General features: G+C 43.2%; 1 protein-coding gene across 1 annotated transcript in view; it reads right to left on the bottom strand.

Annotated features, from left to right (window-relative positions):
* Window positions 1–12,718, bottom strand: part of LOC148509077 (B-cell receptor CD22-like) — an 87,198-nt gene that overhangs the window by 24,553 nt on the left and 49,927 nt on the right. Inside the window, exons 2-3 of the mRNA XM_088443619.1 lie at window positions 1,171–1,265; window positions 50–397 (exon numbers count right to left, since the gene is read on the bottom strand). Of these exons, the coding sequence (XP_088299745.1) occupies window positions 50–397; window positions 1,171–1,210 (388 nt within the window). The 5' untranslated portion in view covers window positions 1,211–1,265. The remainder of the gene's footprint in view (window positions 1–49; window positions 398–1,170; window positions 1,266–12,718) is intronic.

The following is a 12,718-nucleotide window of genomic DNA, read 5'->3' as shown; positions in this document are numbered from 1 at the left end:
CAGTATCTTAAAAAAAATTGTCACGTGTATTCTTAAAATAAGAGTTTACCTGTGACATCAAGGCGAATACTCATTCTATATATGTCAAAAGCATTCTTCATGTTACTTCCTGCTACTCCTGGATAATATCTATCTTTATCTTCTCTTGTCACTGGGTCGATCCTCAGAGTGCAGCTTCCTCCAGGTACCAATGACGTTCGGCTTATGTAGTCATCTATTACTGATGAGGATGTTCTCCTGTTAAAAATCTCAAAAGACTCCCGATACCATACAATACTGGATTGCTCAGACTCTGTGGCAGGTGAGTATGTGCAGGGGATCTCCACACAGGAACCAATCAGAGCCTCCATTTGGGAAGGGAAATCCCATATCTGACACATAGAGCCTGAGTAGAAGCCTGAGAGATACAGGTTACATATATTTATATTTGCATCATTATATATTAAGGTGTATATTATATAGACGTTCAAATCATCAACTTTCAATTAGGGATGTGCAGGCTCGGATAGGTTCGAGTTTGCACGCCGAGTTCGGATTTTTCCCTCCAAAAAACCGGAACTTTGTCCGGGAATGATGATGTTTGTCCATGCAAGATGACGTTTTGCCTCGTTCTGAGTTCTGTCTTTTTGGAGGGAGAAATCCGAACTCGGCGTGCAAACTCGAACCTATCCGAACCTGCACATCCCTACTTTCAATAGGTTGACATGACAATGTCTACATGGTCATTGTGTTGATATTGAAGGTGCTGGTATGTTTATAATTTGTTTATAATACCAACATTTACCATGTCAACATTCAGCATGTCGACACCAATGTATATTGACTATATGTTTTCAGTGTAATTCTATCCCTAAAAAAATGGTAATGTTAATAGAAATGTTGACATTATGACATTGTCAACATGTAAATATGTCGACATTGTGTCAATTTTCCAGGTGTCAGCATTTTGATTGGTGACTTAGGGGTTTATGTACTAAGCCTTGGAGAGAGAAATTACCAACCAATCAGCTCCTAACTATCACTTTACAGGCTGTGTTTGAAATATGACAGGAGCTCAATGGTTGGTACTTAAACTCCATCAACTTTATCTCTATCCAAGGCTCAGTACATAGATCCAAGAGTGACTTCATTCCATATACATAGTTAATCTAACATGTGAATCAATTTTACCTTGGAAAAGGACGAGGAGAAACACCTTTGTCGCGCTCATCCTGTGCTCTGTCTTTCAATGGCTAATACAGCAACCTTTGACGGAATTACATTTCCTGTATGATAAATAAAACACAATCAGGATAATTATTTGCACAATGATCTCTGCATTCAAAGCTTATTTGTATTTATATCCACTGTTTTCTTTAAAGATAATTTTACCAGCTGTAATATGAGCTACTGTACATTGCACAGGGTATGCAGTCGGGAGGCTGGCGGACCTAATCCCGACAGCCGGCTTCCCGACTGCTTTATCCCGGCGAGGGTTAAATGACAGGAGTCTAAATCTAGATGCCTGTCATTTTACCAACGCCGGGAAACCAGCGCCCAGCATCCTGATTGAAGTGATGCCGGGCGCCGAGCTCGGACAGCCGTAGGCAGGGGAGGGTTAGGTTTAGTGCTCCCGGGGGGGATTTAGGGTGAGGCACCCCCCAGGAGTTTAGGGTTAGGCTAGGGGGAGGGAGGGTTAGGGTTAGGCACCCCTGGGGGGGACTTAGGGTTAGGCACCCACCAGGGGACTTAAGTTTAGGTGGCGGGGAAGGGGGGGTTAGGTATAGGCACTTAGAGGGGGATTAGGGTTAGGCACTGGGGGGAAGGTTAGGGTTAGGTACCCCTAATGGAGGGTTAGGGGAGAGAATTAGGTTAGTCTATACTTACCTTATGGACGATCGGGATTTTCACCTATGTCGGGCAGCCGCTGTCAGGATTCCAACCGCCAGACTTGCGTCCGGTGGTAAATCATACCGATTCCTTGCACAGAGGCATCAGCAGCTTAATTCATTCTAGTTGAGTTAAACGGAAGGAGGTCATGGCAGTGGCATCTATCTCTCTGGAACTGGCTTATTCTTTCCTTTGATATGATATTACTTGGGATGGTCCAATTCTGGACAACACCAGCCTTTTTGAATAGCAGTGTGCTGAACAGCTGTCTCATTACAGCTTGAACCTCGGACAGTGACAATATTTTGTGTACAGTGTAATAATCATCTGTCCAGAGACAGGAACTAGGGGTTAACCCATAATCATCACCTGCCCATCACAGAAATGTTAGAAATAATTATTTTTAGGAAAGTTGAATGGTGTGGTTTTCCTGAAAACTGAAAATGCACAAATATGGGGTTCCGATCCAAATTGAGTCCCGGCTTGGAGCACTTGTGGAGTTCCGGGTAGAACCCAGTCTTACCTCTGGCCTGCTATAAGTTCGGAACTTGGACTTAAAAACTGAATCTCTGGTTCTGGATTGCAGGTAAACAGGTACAAATTAGATGATTTCAGCAGTTTTTTATAAATTTTAAAGAAATTCAGCACCAAAATAAAAACCGTACACGAACCAAAACACTTGAGGGTGGTTTTGCCAAAACTGTAACATTTGAGGGTGGTTTTGCCAAAACCAGAAACCAGGGGTCTGTGCACATCTCTTCTTTATACAGGCACAGGATTCGTTAATGTAGCTAACCTTAGGTACAGATGTATTCAAACAAGTAATCAAACAGAGTTACACTAAACAGCAGTCCTGATCAGGTCAGGGTCTGGTAACACAGTAAACAGGAGGCCAGTCAGATCTGTTTCCAAAGTCTGAAAAACAACATATCCCGTTATGCAGGGTACGGACAGAGGTAGGTCAAGTCTGGTCTGCCAACATGATATCCGAGTATATGTGTAGGCAGGGCAAAAACAAACACAGGAGTTAGCAGGCAAGCGTCCATAGGAAGACTAATCACCTAACAATGCAATAGGGTACGAGTTGTTAACTCACGCAGAATTAGTAAAATAAAACTTTCAAAATATTAGACCTACAGGTACTTCAGGCTCGCAAGTTTAGCCTGAGCAGCAGTGTCTGTAGCAGAAGCCTACACAAATCAGTGAGATCCATGTAGGTAAAAAGCAACACAATTGTTAACATTTAAAAAAATTTATTATGTTCCCCTCTCCTTAAAACATAACCAGCACTAGACTTTTGGAGCTGATCCTGGTTGTGAAAATACAGGCAAAAAAAGCTGTAGGGGTCCCCCATATTTTACACAACCAGCACAGGACTCTTTCTAGCGGGGGTGCAATGCCACAGCTGGGGCACATGGTTCACTGGATACCCCGGTCAAAGCATTCATCACCCCCAACTAGTCAGCAGAGGCTGAGGATTCCTCAGGAAGTGTAAGTCCCACCAATCCCATGGAACACCACATGCTCATGCTGATAGCCTAGGGCTATTCCTCACACTTCTGGTGGCGGTGGGTGTCGGGTTAATAAGTGGTGTAAAAAATAGAATGAAAATTGTCTTCTACAGATGGACTGCAGAAGAACCATAAGTACCGGCAAGCCCGGGCATTAAGATTCTGCTGGTAACTGTAGTCCTCCAGTAAAAGAATAGTCAAAACAAGACATGACACAGACACCGAATATTGTATGCCTTCATTACACATTCACACACACACAGACACTCACGCACACACACACATACACTCACAGTAAATACTTTCACTTCTTTTAGAGATACTGTCTCCTTATTCATGTAGCATCCCTGATCGCTGCAATAAAAAAAAACATATTCGCCTAACCCCTTGTCCAATAACCATTGTACCTGGGGCACAAATATCTTTTGGGCACATCAACTCTCTTGCTGAACCTGAACAAAAATAACTTTAAAAGAATATATTCATGGACTATGAATATATTCTTTTAAAGTTCTTTTTATTCAGGTTTAGCAAGAGAGTTCATGTGCCCAAAAGGTATTTGTGCCCCAGGTACAATGGTTATTGGACAAACATATATCCTATGTGGCGGGAGACCCACTATTTGCCGTTTGACAAATACGTACAAGAATTTGTGGTAACATAGTCGTAACAAGGTGGCTGGTTTCTGTGGAAGTTCTCCATTCACAGAAATTGCTAGGTTTGGATTAGGGTTGAAATAGGTTGTGCCAGTTTATCTTGGGGTTGTTCTTTCTCATCCAAGCTATACCCTAGACCATTGGTTCTCAAACTTGGTCCACAGGACCCCACACAGTTCATATTTTCCAGGTCATTTAGTAGGTGCACAGGTTTGTTCATTACTCACTGACACATTTTAAAAGATCCACAGATGGTGCTAATTATTTTACTTTTGATTCTGTAAAACATGCACTGTGTGGGGTCCTGAGGACAGAGTTTGAGAACCTGTGCCCTATACAATAGATCTAGGTATAGACACAGTGTCAAATGTATTTTCTTCTATCAGACTTTTACAACAGATTAACTGTTTCTTGTCTTACAGGTCCACATATGATGGGAGACCCATCAATGGCCTCCAGAGGTACACTGACTCTCTTGTCAACTATGGGGATTTAGAACATTGAACCAAACTTTCATCAATGTAATTATTACCCATAGAACCCGAGTCAATCAAAGCTTCAGTGCAAAAATGGGATTTCTTGCAAGAGACTGTAAACAATAGAAAGACATAACTCTCCTGGATGGTTTATATTACTTCACTCAATTCCATATTACAAGGGATATGCTGCACATGACCCCACTCACCATTTTTTATGGAGTTGGGGTCCTGGCATCTTCCATCAACTTTTACTGCAAATAGATTTTTATTAGTTTATAATAAACAAATTTAACAAAGACAATTTTGGTAATATATATCAATCTGCAGACACATAGAGAATAGAAACATCTAAATATAAAACAAAAAGACAAAAAGGGAGAAAACACAAAATCATACAAAATAGTCTCTAAACAAATCAAAACAAAACCAGAGCAAAAGACAAAAGGAAAAAAAAGAGAGAAAAAAGGAAAAAAAAGGGGGAAATCAGCTCCGAATCCCACAAAGAACAAAAGAGAAAGAAAATACAGTCTGCCAAATACAAGAGAACCAAATCAGTGCCCAAACCCATTGGCCGAGGACCAGAAGGATCCACACCATAAGGAGGTATAAGGAGGGGTGAGATGCGATAATATCCCCATAGGTCCCTGTGTCCTTGAAATCCAACCAGCGGAACCAAGTATCCCTGAAAACTGGATAGTTCCCATTCGCAGAAGATACAATATCTTCAATGTCCATGTAGAAGTAAATTTTGGTAAACCAGACCTTAACTGTTGGAGGAGAGGAGGAGCACCACCTTACTGGTATAACTGACTTAGCAGCATTGTTTAAGTGGCAAAACAGGGATTTTTTATACCTGGAGGTAGGGACAGGGGACAGATGGAATAACCAAAACAACGGGTCAGAAGGAACTGGTTCTCCTATAATAATAGCGGAAAGTCTAAGAACCTCTGACCAAAATGGGTGAAGGCTGCATTGCCACCATATGTGAAATGGGTTGCCAGGGGCGTTGGAGCACCGCCAGCAAATGTTGGGCACACCAATCCCCATTTTGGAAAGAGTATCCAGACACCTATACCAATGGGTTATTAACTTGTACTGGGACTCCTGAACACCAACACTGGGTGAGCAAACATGCCAAATAAAATATTTTAGCCCAGTTGGCTTCCCCCACGTCCCTACCCAACTCTAGATCCCACGTTCTAGTGAAATGTGGGAGGAGACTCGCATCTTCTGAGAGAAAATTGTATATCAGTGAAATAGTATGAGAGGGAGCAGAGGGACCAGCACATAGGAGTTTGAAAGGCGTTGGAGTGGCATGAGGGGTGTTGGAGGAGTCCAGAGAATGGAGAAATTGGTGCACCTGAAGAATTCGCCAGTATTCTCCCTGAGGTAGGTTCCATTTGCTCTGCATATCAGCAAATGACACAATCTTGCCCCCACTCACCAGCTGGCCGATTCAAAAGAGGCCCACATCGAACCAGCAATGAAAAGCTTTAATGTTCAACCCAGGGAGAAAATTAACATTCAATAGAAAAGACAAGTATGGGGAAGTCATAGATGAGATGGAGGGACTCTTGCAAAGAGACCTCCAACAAGATAGCATAAGGCCAATGGTAGGATGGGAGGAGTTGGGGGGAAGGGAGCCATAGAACTATGGAAATAGGGGTAGTTAAAGCCTGTTTTTCTATCTGAACCCATTGATTCAGAGTATCAGTTCTAGACCATTCAAGTATTCTAGTCAGGAAGCATGCTTGGTAATACCCCTGAATATTGGGAAGCCGGAGGCCACCTCTATTCGTTGTCCTGTAGAGCAGGTCTAGTTGAAGACGGGGTCTCATCCCTCCCCACACAAAGTCCCTAATAAGGGCCTGAATATCCATAAACCATCGCTGGGGTATCCTAATAGGTAAAGTTTGCAGAAGATACAGAATCTTTGGAAGAGTATTCATTTTTAAAATGCCTAATCTCCCAAAACATGAAAAGGGTCTAGCTCACCAAGATCGCAAATCTGAACGTATTTTGGCTATAAGGGGAGTGAAATTAGCTTCAAACAAGTGACCAGGGTCTCTAGTAATGACAACTCGGAGGTATTTTAATCGAGAGGCATGCCAGGCAAAAGGAAAGGCAGATTTAAGTCCTGCCATCATTTGAGGTGGAGCAGTAGTATTTAGGGCAACTGATTTGGTATAGTTAACCTTAAAGTTAGAAAGGTCACCAATAACCTAAACTCTTCTAGGAGATTGGGTAGGGGAGTAATCAGGGAAGTGATAGTGGCCAGTAAATCATTGGCGAAAAGGGCCAATTTATATTCCTGATACTGTAGAGCAAAGGCCTCCATACAGGATAAAGATCAGGGGTGATAGCGCTCCTCTCCACTCTTTCATTCAACTAATGCACGCCACCTTTCATGCCAGCTGATTACTTCCTCCCACTCCCACCTCCATGATTTTGCCCGCACTGCTCCCCACCTCTGGAACTCTCTCCCACTCTCCATCAGACTCTCCACCTCTTTGCAATCCTTCAAACGGGCTCTCAAAACCCACTACTTCATCAAAGCCCAGCCATCATTCTAACTCCCTGCTACATGCTCCTTCCTCCCCATCTACCCCATCTGTGTCAATCCAGTTTGTCTTCCCCCACCTTTTTAGAATGCAAGCTCTTGTGAGCAGGGCCATCTACCCTCATGTGCTTCTCCTTACTTTAGTGTCATTTACTTCTTACTCACCACTAGGGCACCTAACACTTGGTTGCTTATGCTCTGTTGCTTATCTGGGTGATATGGTCGCTAATGTAGCAATATATATAAGCCATGTCCTGTATTGTATTGTTCTGTAAGTCACTTGTCTACAATTTGTTTATGTACTTTGTAAGGCGCTGTGGAATACTTGTGGTGCCATATAAATAAATAATAATAATAATAATAATAATAATAGCGGACTGCCCTGTCTAGTAACGTTGTTAATAACAAAGGATTCATACAGGGAACCATTGACTCTAATCCTGGCTGACGGGGAGTAGTAAAGGGAAAGGATACGTTGAAAAAATACAGCACCCAGTCCCATATGTCTCAGCACACTGGTCATGAAACCCCAGTCAATGCGATCAAACGTCTTCTCAGCATCAGTGGACAAAAATATCGCTGGGACCTTCAAAGTTGAGATATGATGAATAAGGGCCAGGATCTTTGAGGTGTTGTCCTGAGCCTCTCGACAAGGAACAAATCCAACCTGATTGCTGTGTATAATAGATGGGAGGAAAACTTTTAGTCTATTTGCAAGAAGTTTTGCAAAGAGTTTGATATCAACATTGAGGAGGGAAATCGGGCAGTAGCTGGGACAAAGGGAGGGGTCCTTGCCCTCCTTAGGGATCACAGTAATGTGGGCCACCAGAGACTGGCTTGAGAAAGGGGTCTGTTCAGAGTCCGTGTTAAAGGCCTCCAGAAGCAATGGGAGTAATCTATCCTTAAAGGCCTTGTAATAGGTTGTAGTAAAACCATTGGGGCCTGGGCTCTTCCCATTAGGGGTAGATTTGATAGCCTCCTCTAATGCAAGCATGGTGAAAGACTTCACCAACTCCTCACACTCAAGCTCAGCAAGCCATGGGAGCCCTACTCTAACAAGATAATGGCCCTCTATCTTACCAATGTATCGGGGTAGGATGTTGAAGTAGGGAGATTGTAAAGGGAAGAGTAAAAGGAAGAGAATGCTGCTGCTATCTTGTTGGGGTCATGAAGAGCCAGACCCCCTCCATCCTTAATAGAAGGTATAAAATAGAGAGCCCTCTGCGCACGGAGCGCTCGAGCTAACATTTTCCCGGGTTTGTTGCCCCATTTATAATATCTTCTACAGCATTTCCTAAAAGAATATTTAACTTATCAAGGAGGAGCTTGTTCAATGTTGTGCGTGCAGCAACCAGCTCTACATACATATCAGAAGATAGGGAAACATTATGGGAAGACTCCAAACTCTGTATCTTCTGCAACAAATCCTCCACCTGGCCAACCCTTTGTTTTTTCAAGTAGGATCCCAACTGAATGCACTTCCCCCCTAATAATACATTTATGTGCTTCTCAGATAGTAAGCACCGATACATCAGGGGTAACATTACACTCAATGTACCCGTCAATAGCCTCTGCAAGTTGGGATTTACAATAGGGATCATTCAGTAGGGATTCACTGAAACACCAAGCTCTATAAAACAAGTCAGAGAGCCCTAGAGAAAGATCCAACAGGACTGGAGCATGGTCTGACCAAGTCATCGGACCTATGGTGGCATCACACACTAAATGGAGAGATCTATGGCCTAACAATAAATAATCTATCCTTGAATAGGACTGATGCGGGTGTGAGACGTGAGTGAAGTCTCTATCAGTGGGGTGAAGGATACGCCAAACATTGGAGAGCTAGTGAGTGTGGAGAAGATGCCTTACCTTACGTGATGTACAAACTGGGAAGGAAGCAGAACCAGAAGACACATCTACTTGGTGGTCCAGGGCCCAATTTAAGTTCCCTCCAACCACCAGGATACCTTCCTGAAGAGAGGTGACCCTATCAAATATATTTTCGAGGAAGGCTGGCTGACCCTGGTTAGGGGCATAGATATTGACAATGGTAAATGTTTGTGTGAATACAGTGCCTTTAACTAGCAAACACCTCCCCTCCTCCAATCTATGGACAACCACATTAGACATAGGAAGATGTTTAGCGAACAAAATCGCCACTCCCTTAGATTTAGATTGTGCATAATTGCAATAATAAACTGTGGGGAAGAACTGATTACTAAGGCGAGAGGCAGAATCAGGATGGCAGAAATGGGTCTATTGTACTAGAACGATGTCTGCCCTTTCGGCATGAAAAGAACATAGGGCCTGAGCCCGTTTTTCAGGAGCATTTAGCCCCCTGGCATTAATAGAACTTATTCTAAGGGAGGCAGCCATAGATAAAAAAGAAGGACACAAATAAAAGGCTGTAGGGGATCTGAGCTAAGTTAAAACAAAGAAAGAGGTAAAAGAAAAAAGGATAAAACAAAAAAACAAAAAAAAGTATAGAAAAACAAATAAGAAGAAAAAATACAATTTGAAATATACAAAAAACAGTAGAAACCTAGAAAAACCGTATCCAGACAATGGGACCACCAGGGTTTCCATGTCACGGAAAAAAGTTCTGCAGTGGGGGGCACACTAGGGGGCAATAATCTCGTCATCTTAAACAATATCAAATTAGCAATATGAGAAAATGAAAAAACAGTGCTAAGTGCTAAATATCTGAGACTAAACGTAACTCCAGAAGAGGACAATCCTCTGCTAGGGAGAGATTGCCCTAACAGTCTATCAGAAGGGCAACACGGGCGAAAGGGGAAAATGGCTGAAGCAGCAAAGCGATTAGGTGAGAGCCCATACAAGGAAACTAGGAAACAAGGAACAGCAGGACCAGGAAGTACTGCCGGAAAAAATCAATACAAATAATAGTTAGTGACTCTAATGGCTAGTCCTGGAGATAAACCCACTAAAAAACAGTTTGACTGACAGTAATAATACCAAATTATGCAAAAATACAAGAAGATGCAGTAAAGTTATAAAGCAAAAATATATGTCAAACCAGCAGTAGTTCACGAGGGGTCAGCCTCACGGGGGGAAGCTTCTCCTCTAGACTTCTTGTTGTGCTGAACTTGTTACCAGCGGGCTCTTCTCGGAAGCCTGAGAAGTAATGTATTGGTAAGAGAAAGAGCCTGCCAATCAGGAAGAGTTATAACTTCTAGTCTCAAAATATGAGGAAGATCCGAGGGAGTCTTGAGATTGCGGAGACCGCCATTGTGTGAAACCTGAAGGGAAAGTGGAAATCCCCATCTATATTTAATGTCCTTCTTGTGAAGCACTTCTGTAAGGGGCTTCAATAATCTACACTGCTGAAGAATGCGCCATAACAGATCCTGGAATATCTGCAGGTGAGCACCATTAAATTCTACACCTTCCAAGTTGTGGGTCTTGCGATGGATGTCTTCTTTCTGCGAGAAGTAATGAATCCAGCAGATTACATTGCGTGGAATGTCCGACGCTGGACCCTTCAGACGGAGGGCTCTATGGGCTCTCTCAAATTCAATGGAATCGTTTGGGTCCAAGTCCAGGATTTCCTCAAAGATCTTATTAAGAACAACTATAAGGCCTGAAGGAGGAAAATCTTCTGGAAGACCATGGATTCGAATATTATTTCTGCGGCCCCTATTGTCCAAATCATTATTATTTTGCATGGCCCTCATGTCCAAGGACTGTTGAGTGATCGTCTCATGAAGCAGGGATAGTTGCAAGTGTACAGCATCTCTGTAATCTTCCATAGTGAGCACACGGGAGCCTAGATGAGTGACATTGGCTTGTACTAGAGGCATATGATCTTGAATATCACCTGGGGCAGGAGCAGCAGCCACAGGCTTTGAGGGACTGGAGATGGCCCTACGGCACTTCAGAGGGGTCCGTACTGTGGGAAATGGACAAATAGGAGAGCAAATTCTTTTGGAAGGTACAATGTCATGGATTTCGGGGAGTCTTACTCTCCGACCCTTTACCCATCATGCCCATCAGAACAGTGGACAGAAGTTACATAGAAAGAGAGCACTGCAGATAAATTGGATGACGAAGATTACATTCCCCTGTTAGTGGAACAGCATTGCGGACAGGGAGTGCCTACATGAGGCCCCGGACACAGTGGAGTTGTAGTCACATTAAAGGCCAGCCAGTGGAGAGGTCGAGGAGTATGTTCCTAAGTGGATTAGCCCAGACTAAGCTGTGGCAGAGAGCACAATACAAAAACAGTCAGGTATAGAGCTGTAGTGTCTTCAATCAGCCACAGGAGAGAGCTCCAAGCCAGATAAAGCATTAAAGTTATTCAAGTACAGGAAACTCCAGAAACATTTTTATGTCACCCATTTTAATTGTGGAGCAACTCTGAGAACCCTTCAGAAGCTGAATACTGAGCATGGCAAACCTTGGTACTTGGTAGAGTATACAAGGCAGGGGAAATAAGACTGCAGGGGGGGCTTGTTGTCACAAGCAGCAGGGGTAGATTCAGTGGGGTGTCCCCAACCAAGGGCGTGAGTACCTGTATTGCAGCTTGAAGAGAAGCCTTGGCAGCAGAACCTGGAGCGGTGCGATGGTATAGGCTCAGGGCAGTCTCCTAATGCAGAGCTGGCTCACTTGAGAAAAAAAAACCAAAGATGGGGGCAGGTCTTGGGGCACTCTGCCTCGTGGATATAATGCTCCCTCCTAGTCAGGCCACCAGAGAGCTTCTCTCCTGTCCTATAGAGGGACTGTAGGGTAGGGGCACAGTAAAAACAGTAATTGTTCTCTCTGCATTGTTGTATTTCTTGAGATTATAATGGGCCTCATAAACCACTTAATTGCCTGGTGTCAGGATTTGGATTTGCCATGGGCTCTGGGCTAGGACCATGGTGCAGGTCTGGCTAGAAATGGAGTGAGTAATGTAGATAAAGGAGTGTTGTTCCTCCACAACCAGTATCACCTCCTGGATATAGAGCAGAGAGGTCTAGAATATTACTAGACAGTGTAGGATATATGCTACCTGACAGTACAAGCAATACTACTGATGCATAGGAAATGAGGATAACAGTAACAGGAGAAGTGTCAGAAGCACAATAGGATAGGATTTAGTCAATCTATTACACACTAGGGACAAATGTATCAAAGTTTGATGTGAGACAAAATTGTGAGATATATATCATTAACCAATCAGCTTCTAACTTACATTTTGCAGGCTGTCTAAGAAATGATAGTTTGGAGCTGATTGGTTGGTGATAAAATTTCACAATTTTATCTCACATCAAGCTTTGATGCATATGCCCCTAGATGTATGTGCAGTCTGCAATGAGTGAGAACTACTGGTAGGAACAGGAACTGCATGCAGGTAACTGTGGATGTTAGCAGGAATAGCACCCTGAAGAATGAGAGCAGTAATAGGCACACAGGGAAGTATACAGGCTATAATGAATAATGCAAGATTATAAGCAGTCAAAAGGCAGTACAACATGATGGTAGATGTAGATGGTAGATGATAGCACTCGATGATAATGCAGGCTGGAAGGAGAGAGCACACTGTTTGTAAATGGAGCAGCGCTAAGGATAGGACTAATAGCAGTAGTGTCTGGAGATGGAGCACACTGCTTTTAAATGGAGCAGTGCTAAGGACAGGACTGA

This window comes from Taudactylus pleione, unplaced genomic scaffold (assembly GCF_031769625.1).
Source record: "Taudactylus pleione unplaced genomic scaffold, aTauple2 ptg000332l, whole genome shotgun sequence".
In the NCBI taxonomy this organism is placed as follows: Eukaryota; Metazoa; Chordata; class Amphibia; order Anura; family Myobatrachidae; genus Taudactylus; species Taudactylus pleione.
Note: the sequence above shows the minus strand (reverse complement) of the source record. Positions and strands in the feature narration are given on the sequence as shown.